Here is a 20256-nt window from a genome sequence, read left to right as displayed (position 1 = left end):
GTTCCCAAAGCAGAATACTCGACTTGGGTTTCCAATAAGCCCCTAAGATGTGAACTGCATTACAGCAAGTGAAAGTGACTGTGGTCATGCTGTGGCACACAAAGTGCCCTGACTACTAGCAGAAATGCACTGCAGATGGATTTTTGATAACTATCAAATTGTGGTAACCTGCGTGCCCAATTTGCACCTAAATGTAAAAAAGGCACAGTTCTTAAAGTGTTACTGTCATTAAAAACAACTTCTTTTTGGCATGTTGCTCAGTCATGTTGAAAGTTGTTGATCACACTCCTAAGTGGGACCCGCTGCAGTTGTGAGATATAAGCCGGGGAATTGGGCAGCATTGTGCTCCACTACTCCCTGGCCGGCCGATTTGACCTTTTATCTGCATAGATTTCAATGCAGAGAAAAGGTTAGATCTCAAAGTAAAAATAATTTGTTTTACAAATACATGTAAACATCTTGGAGATGTTGGACCGTTTCGCCTTGTCAATCATGATACAGTAGATGTAACTGTGTGGTTAGTTGGTCCAAGGTCTCTGCCCACATGACTAGTCGCTAGTCAATAGCATACAGAGCATACACTTTTAAGCTGGGTTCACATGGCTGTAAATATGCAGAATGTCAACCCAAAAAACATGGGCGGACATTCAGCACACCAGAATGATCCAGCCGGCTCTAGGACCACTTGGAAACGCATTCTTTCTGCAGATGCTGGAATAAGCACAGTGCAGTGGAATCCCATTGAAATCAATGGGACTCTTAAGCAGCAGAATGCCCGTGTGGAATATTCCTGCGTGGACATTCTGTCGTGTGATTATAGCATAGCATGAGGCCATGTTCACACGTCGGAATTCCCGTGCCAAATTCTGCACTGGAAATCGGCACGGGGACTCAGCTTAAGTAGAGACCAGTTCAATTCAACAGGATTCTACTACACTGTGCACACGGCAGAATTTTCGTGCCAGATGTTTCCGGCATGGAAATTAGAATTTCAGTGTCCTCATGAACACATTCATTCTTTCTGCAGACATTGCACAGAATGCATAACCGTCTATGAGACAGTGTATTACTGTGCAATCCTAGTGCCGGCATATTATGCCGGAACCCACAGACTCCGGTATGTTTACAAAGAATTTCCATGCGGACATTCCCTAGTGTGAACATAGCCTTAAGGTATATTCACACACTGCAGATTTATTGTGGATTTGCTGCAGATTTCTTACAGATTCTCCTAAATTAACATCAATGGGAAAGTCAAAATCTGCACCAAATCTGCACTTAAGTTTCACTTACAACAACAGTTCCCCAAATATAGTACCTGGTACACATGAATACTAAGCATCATTCTTTAAAGTGTACCTGTGGTTAACAAAAACTTAATATAATGTAGACAATACTATTATATGTATATTTGTAATTGGGTCTGCATGATATATAGCAATCCCAATCGAATCACGATATCTAGGGATTGCGATATGTCGATGTAGCCCTTCGCAAAATTGAGATTATACAGTGGATCGCACAATGAAAGGGCTGGCCGGGCCGCCCGGGCCCTTCACTGTGCGGCCGACTGTGACCGTCTCTCCTGCCATCAGTGCGCAGCGCTTGGAGGTGAATTAACCCCACCACAGCTGGCCACCGTTAATAAACGGTGCAGCCGTGCGGCGGGTGTATGAAGAGAGCTCAAGAGCTGAGCTCTCTTCATGCTGGCTAATGCCGGACATCACCGATCCGAATGATGTCCGGCACTAACCCTTTAGACGCCACGATCAAAGCTGATCGCGGCATCTAAAATGCCGAAGTGACTGTCGGTAGCTCAGTGGAGCTGATCGGGACACCGGCGGCATAATGCTGCCGGGTCCCGATAAGTTGAGAGGACAGGAGGTTCCCTACATGCCTACATCCTGTCCGATCGGCGCTCCAATAATGCTGATAGTCTCAGCAGGATGTAGTAATGGAGCGCCGATAACACTGATCAGTGATGTGCCTATGGCACAACAGTGATCAGTGTCTGCAATCACTAGATTGCAGTGCAAGTAGTAGAACAGGCAGTTTTTTCCCTAACAGTGTGCCTCCAGCTGTTGCAAAACTACAAATCCCAGCATGCCTGGACAGCCAAAAGCTGTGAGTTGTAGTATTGCCACAACTGGAGACACCTTTTGGAAAACCCTGCCCTATGGGGGACTAAAAAGATTTGTAAAAAAAAATAAAAAAAGAAAATAAAAGAAAATGTAAAACGAAAAATGTAAAATAATGTTTAACCCCTTAACGACGCAGGACGTATATTTACGTCCTGCGCCGGCTCCTGCGATATGAAGCGGGATCGCGCCGCGATCCCGCATCATATCGCGTCGGTCCCGGCGCTCATCAACGGCCAGGGACCCGCGGCTAATACCACACATCGCCAATCACGGCGATGTGCGGTATTAACCCTTTAGAAGCGGCGGTCAAAGCTGACCGCTGCTTCTAAAGCGAAAGTGAAAGTGACCCGGCTGCTCAGTCGGGCTGTTCGGGACCGCCGCGGTGAAATCGCGGCGTCCCGAACAGCTGGCAGGACACCGGGAGGGCCCTTACCTGCCTCCTCGGTGTCCGATCGACGAATGACTGCTCCGTGCCTGAGATCCAGGCAGGAGCAGTCAAGCGCCGATAACACTGATCACAAGCGTGTTAATACACGCCTGTGATCTGTGTAAAAGATCAGTGTGTGCAGTGTTATAGGTTCCTATGGGACCTATAACACTGCAAAAAAAAAAAAGTTAAAAAAAAGTGTTAATAAAGGTCATTTAACCCCTTCCCTAATAAAAGTTTGAAATCACCCCCTTTTTCCCATAAAAAACTGTGTAAAAAAAATAAATAAATAAACATATGTGGTATCGCCACGTGCGTAAATGTCCGAACTATAAAAATATATCATTAATTAAACCGCACGGTCAATGGCGTACGCGCAAAAAAATTCCAAAGTCCAAAAAAGCATATTTTGGTCACTTTTTATACCATTAAAAAATGAATAAAAAGTGATCAAAAAGTCCGATCAAAACAAAAATCAAACTTCAGATCACGGTGCAAAAAATGAGTCCTCATACCGCCCTGTACGTGGAAAAATAAAAAAGTTACAGGGGTCAGAAGATGACATTTTTAAATGTATAAATTTTCCTGCATGTAGTTATGATTTTTTCCAGAAGTGCGACAAAATCAAACCTATATAAGTAGGGTATCATTTTAACCGTATGGACCTACAGAATAATGATAAGGCGTAATTTTTACCGAAATATGCACTGCGTAGAAACGGAAGCCCCCAAAATTTACAAAATGGCGTTTTTCTTCGATTTTGTCGCACAATGATTTTTTTTCCGTTTCGACCGTCCATTTTTGGGTAAAATGACTAATGTCACTGCAAAGTAGAATTGGCGACGCAAAAAATAAGCCATAATATGGATTTTGAGGTGGAAAATTGAAAGGGTTATGATTTTTAAAAGGTAAGGAGGAAAGAACGAAAGTGAAAAACAGAAAAACCCTGAGTCCTTAAGGGGTTAAAGCCCCCCCCCACTCCCAGTAAAAGGTTAAATCGCCCCTCTTTTTCCCCATTTTTATATTAAATAATGTTAGCAAAAATAAACAAACATATTTGGAATCGCTGCATGCGTAAATGTCCGAACTATTAAAATATAACATTAACGAAACCACGTGGTCACTGGCGTGAACGTAAAAAAAATTTCAAATTCCAAATACCAGGATTGCTGATTTTTGGTCACTTCATATACCAGAAAAAAAAATTTATAAAAAAAAAAATTATCAAAAAGTTCAATAATCCTAAAAAAAAAAAAAAAAAAAAAAAAAAAAAAAAAAAAAAAAAGGAACTGAAAAACTACGGCACAAAAATAAATAAATAAAAGCCTTAAAAAGGGAACACGAGTCCCGACGGGGACGGGTTCCCGTTTGAAATATATAGGAAATTCAGGAGAATCCTTATCCCAGCTCTGCTTAGAACTATAAATAGTTCTTTAAAAACAGGAAGCTTACCGGAAACAATGAAAGAAGCAGAAATAATATTACTGTTGAAACCGAATAAAGATAAGAAAGAAATGGAATCATATCGTCCAATATCATTATTGAACACGGACGTAAAGATCCTGGCGAAGGCTCTGGCATTGCGTTTGGAAAAAAAGGTAGGGGAACTGGTGCATAAAGATCAATGCGGATTTATCCCAGGCAGGATGACCAAGCATAATATCTACAGGACCCTTACCGGAGTACAGTCGGTGGAGGGAAGAGAGGGAACCCACTCCATCCTGTCACTTGAAGCAAGTAAAGCATTTGACAGGGTGGAGTGGGAGTTCCTATGGGGAGTACTGGAAAAATATGGGTTTCAGAAGGACGATATAGAAATGATCAAGATGCTATATAATGGAGCGGAAGCTAGAATAAATATAGAAGGGAAAAGATCAGAGAGATTTTTAGTGACCCGGGGTACAAGGCAGGGATGCCCCTTATCTCCTCTACTTTTTGCGCTAGTGGTCGAACCCCTGGCGGTTAAAGTCAGAGAAGATCTGCAAATAAAAGGATTTGGAGTGGAGGGGGATGGGGATAAAATATCACTATACGCAGACAGCATATTATTATATTTGGAAAAGCCAGAAAACTCCATAGAGAAGGTTATGGAAGTGATTGGGGAATATGGGAACTATGCAGGTTTGGTTATAAACTGGGAAAAATCTGTGTTACTCCCATTAGGTAAAGCAGAACTGGGAACAGTTAAGGAGCTTAAAATCCTGGAGAAAGGAGAACATTTTCTTATTTAGGCGTACAGATATCTGGGAAAATAGGAGAATATCGTAAAATAAATACATACCCATTGATAAAAAAAATTGGAAAACAAGGTAAGAACATGGAATAAACTTATAATGTACTTGTATGTCAAAAGTCATGAGGGATTTAAGGTGGCATTTGTATTATGTCTACAGCATAAGCCACTTTTCGGAGCCATACCTATTGGCAGAAGGGGGGTCAGTAGTTCCAGTGATATGTGGCTGCTGCTTGCTTGGCTTTTCACTTAACCCCTTAAGGACCAAGCCCATTTTCACCTTAAAGGGGTTATCCAGCATAAGGTGATTTTAGTACGTACCTGGCAGACAGTAATGGACATGCTTAGGAGGGATCTGCGCTTGTCTTGGGCTAAATGGCTATGCTGTGAGATTACCAGAACACTGTGGCTAGCTTTTTGTGAACTTGTATTTCCTGTTTTCAGTTTTCTTGTTTGCCTACAAATCCCATGATACCATTTTCCTCCTTCCCATACATCAGCCACCCCACCCATTGAAACATAAATGAGCTGCAGACCTGTGGTTCTCAATCAGGGTGCCTCCAGCTGTTGCATTACTTGCAGATTGCTCTCTCCAGCCATTGAAGCAGACAGGCTCCCTGTCATCAGCTGACTAGTGAGTCAGGTCTCGACCGCATTGCAGGCTGGGAAAAATCCGAGACAGCAGTCATATTGTATGCTGTTAAAAATAAATATTGGGATGAAAATCACAGAAGAATTGTGAGAAAACCGTCACACACACACAGGTACAGACACTATGTTATGAACTACACTAACTTTACAGCCCCTGTAGCATAGTCAAATAAAAAAAATCCTGGAATACCCCTTTAAGGACCAGAGCATTTTTTTCAAATCTGACCACTGTCGCTTTAAGCATTAATAACTCTGGGCTGCTTTTACTTATGAATTTGATTCCGAGAATGTTTTTTCATGACATATTCTACTTTACGTTAGTGGTAAATTTTTGCCGATACTTGCATCATTTCTTGGTGAAATATTCCAAAATTTCATGAAAAATTTGAAAAGTTAGTATTTTTCGGACTTTGAAGCTCTCTGCTTGTAAGGAAAATTAACTTTCCAAAAAAATTATACTCTGCTCAAAAAAAAAAAATAAAGGGAACACTAAGATAACACTTCCTAGATCTGAATGAATGAACTAATCGTATGAAATACTTTCCTCTTTACATAGTTGAATGTGCTGACAACAAAATCAAACACAAATGATCAATGGAAATCAAATTTATCAACCCATGGAGGTCTGGATATGGAGTCACACTCAAAATCAAAGTGGAAAACCACACTACAGGCTGATCCAACTTTGATGTAATGTCCTTAAAACAAGTCAAAATGAGGCTCAGTAGTGTGTGCATTCAAGTAGAGGAAACAGACATGGTCGCACATCTACAATTTGTATTTTGATCTACCGTATTTATCGGCGTATAACAAGCACTGGCATATAACTCGCACCCCCATTTCAATAGGGAAATTTAATTTAAAAAAAAATACATATAAGATAAATGACAGACTAAATGCCATATCATCCCTCTAACTTTGATTTTAACTGAACTTCAGTTTGGTCCCTCCTTCCAGTGCCACATCATTCCTCCCCTTTTATCAGCCCCCTGTGCCACATTTACACCCTTACCCTCTCATCATTCCCCCACCCCTGTCTCATTATGCCCCCCTCTTAGCATCCCCTTCCCCCCCCTGTTTTTTATATATATATATTTTTTCCCCCCATCTTCCTTACCTAGCCGCGCTCGGCAGGCCAGGTCCGGTGTCAGGTCTTGCGGGCTGCAGTCAGTGAAGCAGGATCAGTGACGTCCTTTGCCAGCTGCACAGCATCAGGGACGTCACTCATCATTCGCTGCCGCTGGTCAGTGTGGCCCCAGCGTCGGCTGCTTGTTTAACTTCAGCAGCCCAACCACAGCCACCTTAGAATAGTCACAGCGGCAGCAGCATTGAATGATGAGCGACGTCCCTGATTCTGTGCAGCAGAGGGGGAAAGGGAAGAAAATCAAATAAAAAGAAAAGCGGGAGCCGTGCACTGGTCAATGATTTAAAGTGGCCGAGGTCAAGCTGCTAATTCTTAACAAGCAGCCGCTGCTGCGGCCACTTTAAATCAGTGACAAAAATATTTATCGGCGTATAACACGCAGGCAGAATTTTTTCATTGAATTTAAGTTTTAAAAGTGCGGTGTTATACGCCGATAAATACGGTACTTGCTTCTCAGCATAAATTCAAAAACTAACAGGTTGTTAGTATACATTTTGATCAAAAAGTACAAGCCCACTCGCCATGTCAAGGCCACCTATTTAGAGTTGGTCTCTAACGTCCCTAGCATAAAATGGCGTAGCACTGGGTGGCGACTACTGTAGTGTGTGTGGCCAACACGTGCTGATATGACCTCCCTACAATGCCTGGGCATGCTCCTGATGAGGTGGCGATGGTCTCCTGAGGGATGTCCTCCGAGACCTGGACTAAATCATCCGCCAACTCCTGGACAGTCTGTGGTGCAACGTGGCGTTGGTGGATGGAGCAAGACATGATGTCCCGGATGTGCTCGATCGGATTCAGGACTGGGGAACGGGCGGGCCAGTCCATAGCATCAATGGCTTCCTCTTGCAGGGACTGCTGACACACTCCAGCCACATGAGGTCTAGCATTGTCTTGCATTAGGAGGAACCCAGGGCCAACCGCATCAGCATATGGTCTCACAAGGGGTCTGAGGATCTCATTTTGGTACCTAATGGCAGTCAGGCTACCTCTGGCAAGCACATGGAGGGCTGTGTGGCCCCCCCCAAAGAAATGCCACTCCACACCAATACTGACCCACCGCCAAACTGGTCATGCTGGAGGATGTTGCAGGCAGCAGAACGTTCTCCACGGAGTCTCCAGACTGTCACATGTGCTAAGTGTGAACCTGCTTTCATCTGTGAAGAGCACAGGGCGCCAGTGGCGAATTTGCCAATCTTGGTGTTCTCTGGCAAATGCAAACGTACTGCACGGTGTTTGGCTGTACGCACAACCTCCACCTCGGGCCCTCATACCACCCTCATGGAGTCCGTTTCTGACCATTTGAGTGGACACGTGCACATATGTGGCCTGCTGGAGGTCATTTTGCAGGGCTCTGGTAGTGCTCCTCCTTTCACAAAGGCAGAGGTAGCAATCCTGCTGCTGGCTTGTTGCCCTCCTACGACCTCCTCCACGTCTCCTGATGTACTGGCCTGTCTCCTGGTAGTGCTTCCATGCTCTGGACACTACACTGACAGACACAGCAAACCTTCTTTCCACAGCTCGCATTGCCATCCGGGATGAGCTGCACTACCTGAGCCACTTGTGTGGGTTGTAGACTCCCTCTCATGCTACTACTAGAGTAAAAGCACCGCCAGCATTCAGAAGTGACCAAAACATCAGCAAGGATGCATAGGAACTGAGAAGTGGTCTGTGGTCAAAATCTGAAGAACCACTCCTTTATTGGGGTGTCTTACTAATTGCCTATAGTTTCCACCAGTTGTCTGTTCCATTTGCACAACAGCATGTGAAATTGATTGTCAATCAGTGTTGCTTCCTGAGTGGACAGTGTGACTTCACAGAAGTGTGATTGACTTGGAGTTACATTGTGTTGTTTAACCCCTTAACAACAATGGACGTAAATGTACATCATGGTGCCGTGAAGGTCCCGGCATCACGGCATCTGCGGCAGTGCGGTACTTTGAATGGATGATCGGATCGCCCGCAGCGCTGCCGCGGGGATCCGATCATCCAGGATGGCAGCCAGAGGTCCCCTTACCTGGCTCCGGCTGTCTCCCTTGGTCTTCTGCTCTGGTCTGCTTGACCAGTCCCCTATGGGGACTATTAAAGTGTATAAAAAGATTAAAGTGTATAAAAAGTTAAAAAAAAATGTAAAATAAAAAAGTGAAAAATACCCTCCACCAATAAAAAAGTAAAAACGTCTGTTTTTCCCCATTTTACCCCCCAAAAAGCGTAAAAAAATTAATTAATACACATATTTGGTATCGCTGCATGCGTAAAAGTCTGAACTATGAAAATATATTGTTTATTATCCCGTACGGTGAACGGCGTAAACGTAAAAAAATTTAAAAAGTCCTAAATTGCTGTTTTTTTGTCACATTTTATTCCAAAAAAAATAAAAAAATTATAAAAAATGTATAACAAATAAAACCTAAGCAAAAGTGGTACTGATAAAAACTACAGATCATGGTGCAATAAATGAGCCCTCATACCGCCCCATATATGGAAAAATGAGAAAGTTCTAGGTGGTCAAAATAGGGCAATTTCAAACATACTAATTTTGTTACAATGGTTTGAGATTTTTTTTAAGCGGTACAATTATAGAAAAGCATAGAACATGGGTATCATTTTAATCGTATTGACCCACAGAATAATGAAAACAAAGTAGACATATTGTATATGTGAATCAATATACACTGCTCAAAAAAATAAAGGGAACACCGGAGTGTCCCTTTAACCCCTTAAGGACCAGGCCCATTTTGGCCTTAAAGGAGAACTCCAGAATATAAAAATTGTCCTCCATACCGCCGGCAGAAAAAAAATAAAGCTGTACGTACCTTCCTTCACTCCCATGGGGCCTCCGGTAACCGACTCCTGTCTCCGCCACGATCCTCTTCCTGGTTGCCAGTGGTCGGCGACTCATACTGTGCTCAGCCAATCGCCGACCGAGTCAGGACTTCACTGCGGCCGGTGATTGGCTGAGCACAGTATGACTCGCCGACCACTGGCAACCAGGAAGAGGATCATGGCGGAGACCGGAGACTGTTACCGGAGGCCCCAGGGGTGTGAAGGAAGGTATGTACATCTTTATTTTTTTTCTGCCGGCAGTATGGAGGACAATTTTCATATTCTGGAGTTCTCCTTTAAGGCCAAAATGGGCCTGGTCCTTAAGGGGTTAAAGGGACACTCCGGTGTTCCCATTATTTTTTTGAGCAGTGTATATTGATTCGCATATACAATGTCTACTTTATGTTTGCATCATAAAGTTTACATGTTTTTACTTTTTGAAGACATTAGAAGGCTTCAAAGTTTAGCCGGCTACTGCTGCTCACGCTCTCCTGTTCTCGCGTCTTGCCTCATATCTGGCCCTCACACGTCAGTCAAGTCCCGCCCCCTGCATGACGTCAGAGGGGCGCGCATCGGGAACGCCGTGATAGCACACAGGGATTCCCCACTGACGTCATAGTGAGTCCGCAAGCGGAGTGAGGCTGTTCATACACATTATTTTAAGAGGAATACGGTCTCTTAATGCATGTCTGATTTAGAATACTGTGATTGTTTCCCACTATATATTTGTGTGCTATATTAGGGAATGTTGGTATAGAACAGTTTGGGGGATCATAAATTCTCAGTCCCCCAATATTGGCTCATATATGGATTCACACACATAGATAATGGGGTTAGCCTCCTACTATTAACCCTTTTTGCTCTTATTGGTGTGGTAGCCCTTGGGGGGTGTATGGTAGGGGTGGTATGGTAACAGTATATGAGGGGTTAATGTTTAACCCTGTCACTCGTGACGCCAGGGTGAGGGCTGGTATTATTGAGGTATGGCTTCAGCCTATCGCCGCCCTTCCCAGAAACGACAGGCGTACGCAGGTAATGACTGAAGGTCCACACTGGAGTTAAACTTGAACCGAAGTAAACTGTACTGCGGTACATTCATAATAGTTACAGTCTCTGCAATACACTTCTATAGACTTCAATGACTGACAGTTGCTGCGGACCTTGCGTCTTTTGCAGGTTAATAGATTCAAGGTAATTGGTGCGTGGATCCGTCTGGATTTAGGGGTAGATTAGGTCCGGTGGTCCCGCAGAGTGCCTGGGGATTGATACACTATATTTGCTAAGGATCGGCCGTTGCTGCGAGGCTTGGGCCTAACTCACGTTTTTTTGCAGCACAAGTTCTATAGAGAGATGTTGCTCGGTTGGCAACCCAGGAACAAAGAGAATTAGGCGGAACCTAATTTGATAGGTCCAAGGTCAGCTGTCACTCACCGTCACACAGGCTTCTGGGTGATAATCTGACTTCCTATACAGATCCTATACACATAATAAAACCAAAACGAGGCTAGAAATACCAAAGTGAGGTCTGGAACGCATCCAGACTGAGGCTTGGAACGCACCACATGACCCGAAGGCCTTGCGTCGCCATGGAAACAAGTAATTAACCATTTATTTACATAAACTATCCTATTTACATGTGCATAAATTAGAGATTTGTACACTAGAATAGAGGCGACTAGGGGTAGACTGGCTAAGAGGGATCTCTAAGTCCTAGGGACTCTGGCTATGGGGACCCATAAATAACAAGTACCGTATAGAATGCGGTACTGGGACACCACATTGGGTTATAGGTTACCCCCTTTTTTTTTGGAGTTGGCATAGATATACATACATAGATAATGGAATGTAATTAACCCTTTGTAGGGCCAATATAATATCACATTCCTGTATTCTATGTATAGTGTGGGGGACACCTCAAATTGTCACACCTCCGACGGATACCAAGAGGAATTTTTTAAAATTTATTTTGGAAAATTAAAAACATAATAAAAATAAGGTAGAATTATAACCCATAGGCGGAGTGGGTGGAAAATATAAGGGATGAGGCTGCCTATCCAAAGATGAAGGGATTGTATTATGGCCCTAAGGGGGTTCTACCTGAGCCCTATTTTACCCTATATTACAGCCCTATGCCTAGGCGGGGTGGCCGCCCTAAAGAGGGCGGTCCCGCTCAGGAACCTCCTGGGACTTCCCCGTTAATCCCTCCCACTAGGAGATTTGTTAACTCCTTGGGACTGACTACAGTCCTCCCTGTCTACCTAGCAGTCATCTCCCCACCCACTCCGTCCTTGGGACATCTACAAAAAGCAGCCAAAATGTTGTTGTTCGTTTAACCCCCCTGGTGAGGTGGTACCCAAGTCATAGATCCGTCGGCTTTCTCGTTGTTGGAGTAATCAATCTATGTCACCACCCCTAGGATGTTTCTGTAATGCTTCAATCCCTACAAATCGTAGTGATGACACTTCTCCAGTGTTAATATGGTTCGCAATGGTAGTATCCCTTGAATTTCACACATCCCCAATGTGTTCCAAAATACGTTTACGGAGCTCACGTATGGTTTTTCCAACATATAACAATGGGCATGTGCAAAATCCCACATATATGACTTGTTTAGTGGAACAATTAATTACGTTTTTCACATACTGTTTTATGAATGAAATTGCAGTCACAACAGTGCCCACATGCAAAACATTCTTTTGGGGTGGGGTTACTATACAGCCATGTAGTTCCTCTTGGATCCATCGGTAGAAGACTCTTAACTAGGCAGTCCATGACACTTCTGCCTCTACTATATGATATTTGGGGTCTCTCCCCGATCGCATCTATCAGATCTCCATCCATGTTAAGAATGTGCCAATATTTGTTTATTATCATTCTAACTTTTTCGCTTGCCTATAATTCTAAGGGGACCACTCGACTGGTTACCTGGTTTAGGGATATGAAGTTATTCTCGTGGGGTACATATTGCGTGTTTATAAGCCTGATTCAGGACATATTCCGGGTACCCCCTATCCCTGAATCTATGCCTCATATCCTCTGCCTGTACCTTGTATTCATCCATTTCCGAACAGTTCTTCCTGAGGCGGAGGTATTGCCCCCTGGGTATTCCCTTTTTTAGGGGCCCAGGGTGGCAACTCTCCCACCTCAGGAGGCTGTTGGTGGATGTTTTTTTGCGGAACACCGTACTTTGTAAGAGGCGGTCCGGACCCTTAGTTATTTTTACATCTAGAAATGCCAACTCAGATTGGTGTGTCTCATGCGTGAAAAAAAGGCCAACCTCATTTATATTTAGAGATTGGGCAAATTGGTCAAACTCTTCCTTGGATCCGCCCCACATAATGAACACGTCATCAATAAAGCGGACCCATACCAGGGCCAGATCACTAAATTTCTCCCTCTCATCCGAGAAGGTGACCGTGGACTCCCACCACCCCAATACCATGTTTGCGTAGGAGGAAGCACATGGACTCCCCATGGTTATCCCCTCAATTTGTGGTAGGTGTGGCCATTAAACAAGAAGTAGTTCCTCGTCAATACCAACTCCAACAGTTCTAGCACAAACCTGTTATGCTCTAAGAGCTGTACCCCCCTTGATGATAGTGTGCCACAGCCTTGAGTCCTATTTCATGCATGATAGATGAATATAGGGCTTCCATATCGATACTACATAGAAGGATATTCTCTTTCACACATACTCCCTCTAATTTTTTAACCCAATAAGCTCAAAATGGGTTAATAGTAGGAGGTTAACCCCATGATCTATGCGTGCAAATCCATATATGAGCCAATATTGGGGGACTGAGAATTTATGATCCCCCAAACTGTTCTATACCAGCCTGCCCTCATATAGCCCCCAAACTGTTGCATACCAACATGCCCTCATATAGCACACAAATATATAGTGGGAAACAATCACAGTGTTCTAAATCAGACATGCATTAAGAGACCGTATTCCCCTTAAAATAATGTGTATGAACAGCCTCACTCCGCTTGTGGACTCACTATGACGTCAGTGGGGAATCCCTGTGTGCTATCACGGCGTTCCCGACGTGCGCCCTTCTGTTGACGTCAGGCAGGGGGCGGGATTTCACTGACGTGTGAGGGCCGGATATGAGGCAAGACGCGAGAACAGGAGAACGCGAACAGCAGTAGCCGGCAAGTCACGGCTCCCTGCACCACGGCATGTTCTGCTCAGCAGCCTCAACACAGAGTGAGCAGCGTCCCAGTGAGTAACAGCTTTGCTGTATAAACGTTCTTTTGCAGGACATCGGAGTGACAAAATACCAGCAAAATGTATGTCTCTTTTAGTCTCTAGGTACTGATAAGAAAGATTATCCGAGGAGGGCAGATGTGACGGACACCTCCGGTGACCTGGGATATACGATGCTCCTATGATTTCTCTTTACAGGCACAAATCTACAGTGATTGATTTATATTCACAGGTTCTCCTAACTGGCACAGAATAGTGTAACCAAACTAGTGATTTTCTGTGTATATATTTTATACTTTATTTGCTATTCTCTCCATAGGATTGCTGGTGGGCACAATATAGTGAAGCCAAACTAGTATGGCTAGTATGGCTACTAGCTATATTATAAGCAATTCCCTGTGTTTGTACTTTGTACTCCATATCTTACTAAGTGTATAAATCTCCATAACGGCTCCTCGCCATCCTGATGACGTTGATATTTACAGATCAAAAGAAACGTGTTGAAGGCGCGAGTACTGGAGTAAATTTGTCCCTTTTTGGAAAATCCCATGTATAGCAATATTGTCCTTTTGAGGACTAAACACTGATTTATTATCTTGTAAATCCTGAGGATTACCTGCTCAGGTGCTAAGATAGCCTGCTGGACATATCATTTTTAATGGTGATTGGCTCACGATTTTCATTTTCAATAAAACACTAAATAAAAGCGACGTTTTAGGCACTATCCTTTTCATTAATATTTTTTTGCTCTCTTGGGGTAGATGAGGCCATAACTACACATCATTACTATTGAAGTAAAATTGGGGCTACTAAGGTTAGCCAAGCACTGTATTCCATTATCTTCTGCGCATTCCCATAGACTCTATTCAGAGGCACTAGGGACCGCAGTTCTCCTGATTGATGGGGGGTCCCACTGACTAGATCCCCCATAATGATAACATACTTTTCAACTTTTAAGTTTTAGACCAGGGGAGCAGGGAGACCAGGGGGTACATTTATGAAGTTTCCTGGGAAACCACCATATTAAAATAGCACTAGCTGCTGGTATCAAGACATGTCTGTGTGTGGCATGTGAGTTATCAGCAGGCAATGCTAGAAGACACCGGCCAGTAATGTTGGCTAACATGTCTCTTCATCTCCCTGCCCGGCACAAGAGCAGCAGAGCAGCTGGCAGCACTCGGCACTGGAGTAAAACTATGGTATTCACATATATGGAGGATGTGCATATGGAAGATGTATGTGTCTATGAGGGCAGTGTTTGAGTATATACGGTCTGTGTGCGTGTGTGTATAGGGGCTATGCGTGCATGCAGTGGTGGCTGGGCGCACATGTGGGGGCTGTGTGTGGTAGCACAAAGTGGGCATTATTACTACGTGAGGAAATAATGAATGAGAGTCTGTATAAAGGTGGGAATAGTGCTGGAGCCTCAAATGTGTGTCCATCAGTTTCTATGAAGACATCGCCAAGAGAAGTCTTCGTGGAGGGCAGTTCCAGATGGAGAAAAATCTATATAATGCGGGGGTCTGTATTATGCGGGGGAGGGGGTTAATACTAGGGTTTGTATTATGCACGTCACAATCAAAATGGCTATCCTTTAAACCCTTAAGAACCAGGCCAATTTTCAATGTAGGACCAGAGATTTTTTTGCACATCTGACCACTGGCACTTTAAGTATTAATAACTCTGGGATGCTTTTACCTTTCATTCTGATTCCGCGATTGTTTTTTCGTGATATAATCTACTTTATGTTAGTGGTAAAATTTTGTCGATACTTGTATCATTTCTTGGTGAAAAATTCCAAAATTTTATGAAAAATGTGAAAATTTTGCATTTTCCTAACCTTGAAGCTTTCTGCTTGTAAGGAAAATAGACAAATAAAATATATTTTGATTCTCAAATACAATATGTCTACTTTATGTTTGCATCATAATGTTGACATGTTTTTACTTTTAGAAGACATCAGAGGGCTTCAAAGTTCAGCAGCAATTTTCCAATTTTTCACAAAATTTACAAAATCGGAATTTTTCATGGACCAGTTCAGGTCACACTCGCCCGTGTGAATGTACCCTGTACATTCACATGGGGTGGACAAACCTCCAGCTGTTTCAAAACTACAACTCCCAGCATGTACTGACAGACCGTGCATGCTGAGAGTTGTACTTTTGCAACAGCTGGAGGCACACTGGTTAGAAAACCTTCTGTTAGGTTCTGTTACCTAACTCAGTATTTTCCAACCAGTGTGCCTCCAGCTGTTGTAAAACTACAACTGCCAGCAAGTACTGATCGCCGAAGGGCATGCTGGGAGATGTAGTTATGCAACAGCTGGAGGTACGTAACTACAACTCCCAGCATGTCGAGACAGCTGTTTGGGCATGCTGGGATTTGCAGATTTGCAATACCTGGAGGGCTACAGTTTAGAGACCACTGAACAGTGATCTCCAAACTGTGGCCCTCCAGATGTTGCAAAACTACAAATCCCAGCATGCCCAGACAGGAAACTGCTGTGTGGGCATGCTAGGAGTTGTAGTTTTGCAAGATCTAGAGGGCCACAGTTTAGAGATCACTGCACAGTGATCTCCAAACTGTGACCCTCCAGCTGTTGCAAAACTATAAATCCCAACATGCTCAAACAGCTGTCTGGGCATGCTGGGAGTTGTAGTTTTGTAACATCTGGAAGGCAACAGTTTAGAGACCGCTCTACTGTATACCCCCCTGGGCATTTGCGCGGGGTGCCTGCTGATCGATATCAGCAGTCACCCCGGTCCGGTCCCCGCTCAGCGTGCGGCAGGGACCGAAATTCCCACGAGTACGTCCTAGGTCCTTAAGGAGTTAATGGTCGTTGTGCGCAATCTCCCCCCTCTGTATTGTCCTCACTACAAGGTCCCTATAGTAAGGACAATATACAGGGAAAATAAACCACCTGCTTATTGCCAACACCAAATTTTTTGGACACGGCACCACCAAAAGGTTGCCTAGCGCCGTTTTAGACTATGGCTTGGAGCAGAAAACATTGTGGAGGTCCCTTCTTTGGACAGCCCCTGTAATAATAATAATCTCTAAGGCAGTGGTCTCCAAACTGTTGCAAAACTACAACTCCCAGCATGCCCGGCAGGCCATTGGCTATCCGGGCATGATGGGAGTTGTTGTTTTGCAACAGCTGGAGGTCCACAGTTTGGAGACCATTACAGTTTTATTATTTACAAGGTGCTGCAGCGTCCATCACCCATCATTACATGCCTGTGTTTTCACCCCCCTTCTTGAAGAAGCAACAGATGCAATCATGGCTGGGTATACAATAAAGTACAATCTTACAATAAAGTACACTCTAATTCTTCTGGATCATCACAGATGTCATCTGTACAGCTAAGTAAGCAGCCATTCATTATTACATTATATACTGAATAATAAGCAAACAAAAACACATAACATTTTAGCCAGCACTCGAGCCTGTAGCATGGTATAGAGTCCATAGCATAGCTGCGCCTGCGCAGTACACAGTGACTAGGATCTCACCAAACAACGGAACAGAAGGCTGGAGGTCACGTGCCCTGGGAGCGTGGCAATGCGTTACATAGGACTAGACTACACACAGTACCGAATTATACTTACATAGTATTCTGCAGTAGATCTGTTACAAACCTGGGTGGAAGTACCCGAGCACGTTTAAGTGTTTATTTTGCGCAGGCGCAGTTTGGACAGACCTCGGGGTCCTCGCACACATGGCGGCACTGTGGCGGTGCCCGGTTAGGAGAAACGGCCTTGTACCGCTCACGTGCAGTCGGGGCTTAGCAGGTATCTGTTGTCTGGGGAGGTGTTGTGTCAGGGGATAAATGCGAGTACTTGCACCTGGTATAAGCGCCCTCTACCCGACGAACGACTGACTGACTGACTGACTGACTGACTGACTGACTGCAGTGAAGGAGACGTCTCTCCACAGTTGTGTCACGTGACAGCGGGGCTCGGTCGGGTCGGCAGTCATGTGACAACGACTTGTGTCCCCGCGGACTTCTTTAACAGGGGGTCTAGGGTAAAATAACTTACCATCAGCCATTTTATATTTTTATGTGAGGCACTGGAAAATCTGCACCATATACTTCTTAAAATATTTTGCGGTGTATAGGAATGTGCATTGGTCTACACCAGTGTTTCTCAAGTTCAGTCCTCAGGACCCCCTAAGAGGTCGTGTTTTCAGGATTTCCTTTGTCTTTCACAGGTGATATAATTGTGGTCAGTGAATCGGGCATCACCACAATTATATCACCTGTGAAAGACTAAGGAAATCCTGAAAACACGACCTGTTAGGGGGGTCCTGAGGACTGAACGAGGAAAAACATATACTGATATATAGGTTAGTGATGGAAAGTCCGGATCACTAAAGTGAATCGTTCATTTAGAGTGATTCACTGAAATGAACTGATTCTTCGGTTCTCAATGTAAAAAGGAGGGGGTGGGGGTTGTGACTCACCGGTAACTGCTCCCCATACTAGTGATGCCCAGTTCACTCTGAGTGATTTGTTCTTTTGATCCGGTTCTTTTTAATGTACCAGATGATTTCGTTCACTAGAATAAATGAATCATAGTAACATCATAGTTCATAAGGTTGAGTCCACCAAGTTCAACCTATAACCCTAATCAGTCCCTACTAAGTTGATCCAGAGAAAGGCAAAAAAAAAAACTCCTACTAGAGGTAAAAATTCCTTCCCGACTCCAAATATGGCATCAGAATAAATCCCTGGATCAACGTTCTTTCCCTATAGATCTAGTATCCATAACCGGCGATATTATTATTCTCCAAAAATGCGTCCAGAACCCTTTTGAATTCTTTTACAGAGTTCACCATGACCACCTTCTCAGGCAGGGAATTCCACAGTCTCACTGCTTTTACAGTAAAGAACCCCCGTCTGTGCTGGTGTAGAAACCTTCTTTCCTCTAAACGTAGAGGATGCCCCCTTGTTATAGATACAGTCCTGGGTATAAATAGATCGTAGGAGAGATCTCTGTACTGCCCCCTGATATATTTATACATAGTTATTAGGTCTCCCCTAAGCCTTCTTTTTTCTAAACTAAATAACCCCAATTCTTAAAATCTTTCTGGGTACTGTAGTCCTTCCATTCCCCGTATTACCCTGGTTGCCCGTCTTTGAACCCTCTCCAGCTCCACTATATCTTTCTTGTACACTGGTGCCCAGTACTGTACACAGTGTTCCATGTGTGGTCTGACTAGTGATTTGTACAGTGGTAGAATTATTTCCTTGTCGTGGGCATCTATGCCCCTATTACTGCACCCCATGATTTTATTAGCCTTGGCAGCAGCTGCCCGACACTGGTCTCTACAGCTAAATTTACTATTAACTAAGACTCCTAAGTCCTTTTCTACATCAGTCGTCCCAACTGTTCTCCCATTTAATACATAACCCCAGCCCAGATTTTTCCTCCCCATGTGCATAACCGTACATTTATTAGTGTTCAATCTCATTTGCCACTTCCCAGCCCAAACCTCCAACCTATCCAGATCCATTTGTAACAGTGCACTGTCCTCTATAGTGTTTACCGCTTTACAGAGTTTAGTATCATCTGCAAAGATTGCTACTTTACTATTCAACCCCTCTACAAGGTCATTAATAAATATATTAAATAGAACAGGACCCAAGACGGACCCCTGTGGTACCCCACTAGTAACAGTCACCCAATCAGAATAAGTACCATTAATAACCACCCTCTGTTTCCTATCACTGAGCCAGTTACTTACCCACTTGAACACATTTTCCCCCAGCCCAATCCTTCTCATTTTATGCACCAACCTTTTATGAGGCACCGTATCAAATGCTTTGGAAAAATCCAGATATGCGACATCCAGCGACTCCCCCTGGTCCAGTCTGAAGGTCACCTCCTCATAAAAGCTGATCAGGTTAGTATGACAGGACCGATCCCTCATAAATCCATGCTGATATGGGATCATACATTTATTTTTATCAATATACTCCAAAATAGCATCCCTTAGAAATCCCTCAAACTATTTACATACAACGGTTAAACTAACAGGCCTATAATTCCCGGGGTCACCTTTTGACCCCTTTTTAAATATTGCCATCACATTTGCCATGCGCCAGTCCTGGGGAACAGTCCTTGTCACTATAGAGTCCCTGAATATTAAAAATAGGGGTCTGTCTATTACAATACTTAAAGGGGTACTCCGCCCCTAGACATCTTAACCCCTATCCAAAGGATAGGGGATAAGATGTCAGATCGCCGCGGTCCCGCTGCTGGGGACCCCCGGGATTGCCGCTGCGGCACCCCGCTGTCATTACTGCACAGAGCGAGTTTGCTCTGTGCGTATTGACGGGCGATACAGGGGAGGGAGCAGCGTAATGTCATGGCCCGCCCCCTTAATACAAGTCTATGGCAGGGGTGTGATGACCACCATGCCCCCTCCCATAGACTCGTATTGAGGGGGGCAGGCCTTGATGTCACCAGGGGCGGAGCCATGACGTAACGATGCTCCGGTCCCTCTACTGCCCGTCATTACGTGCAGAGCGAACTCGCTCTGTACAGTAATGACAGAGGGGTGCCGCAGCGGCAATCCCGGGGGTCCTCAGTAGCGGGACTGCGGCGATCTGACATCTT

General features: G+C 44.1%; 2 protein-coding genes across 6 annotated transcripts in view; one reads left to right on the top strand and one right to left on the bottom strand.

Annotated features, from left to right (window-relative positions):
* LOC130283215 (catechol O-methyltransferase-like) overlaps positions 1 to 17518 on the bottom strand; it is a 106442-nt gene extending 88924 nt beyond the window's left edge. Inside the window, exon 1 of the mRNA XM_056532428.1 lies at positions 17242 to 17518. The gene's annotated coding sequence lies outside the window, so the exon portion shown is untranslated. The remainder of the gene's footprint in view (positions 1 to 17241) is intronic.
* The window catches only part of TXNRD2 (thioredoxin reductase 2), a 131875-nt gene continuing 128773 nt past the window's right edge, over positions 17155 to 20256 (top strand). For 2 of the 5 annotated variants that reach the window (XM_056532406.1, XM_056532400.1), the window contains exon 1: positions 17538 to 17659. Coding sequence is in view for 1 of the 5 variants with exons in the window: in XM_056532388.1 (XP_056388363.1) it covers positions 17352 to 17424 (73 nt within the window). In the remaining 4 variants the exon portion in view is untranslated. The other 3 variants (XM_056532412.1, XM_056532388.1, XM_056532393.1) reach the window with 3 other exon arrangements.

The sequence above is a fragment of the Hyla sarda genome, chromosome 1 (genome assembly GCF_029499605.1).
Source record: "Hyla sarda isolate aHylSar1 chromosome 1, aHylSar1.hap1, whole genome shotgun sequence".
Classification (NCBI taxonomy): Eukaryota; Metazoa; Chordata; class Amphibia; order Anura; family Hylidae; genus Hyla; species Hyla sarda.
The sequence above is the reverse complement of the archived record's forward strand: the minus strand, read 5'-3'. Positions and strand labels throughout refer to the sequence as shown.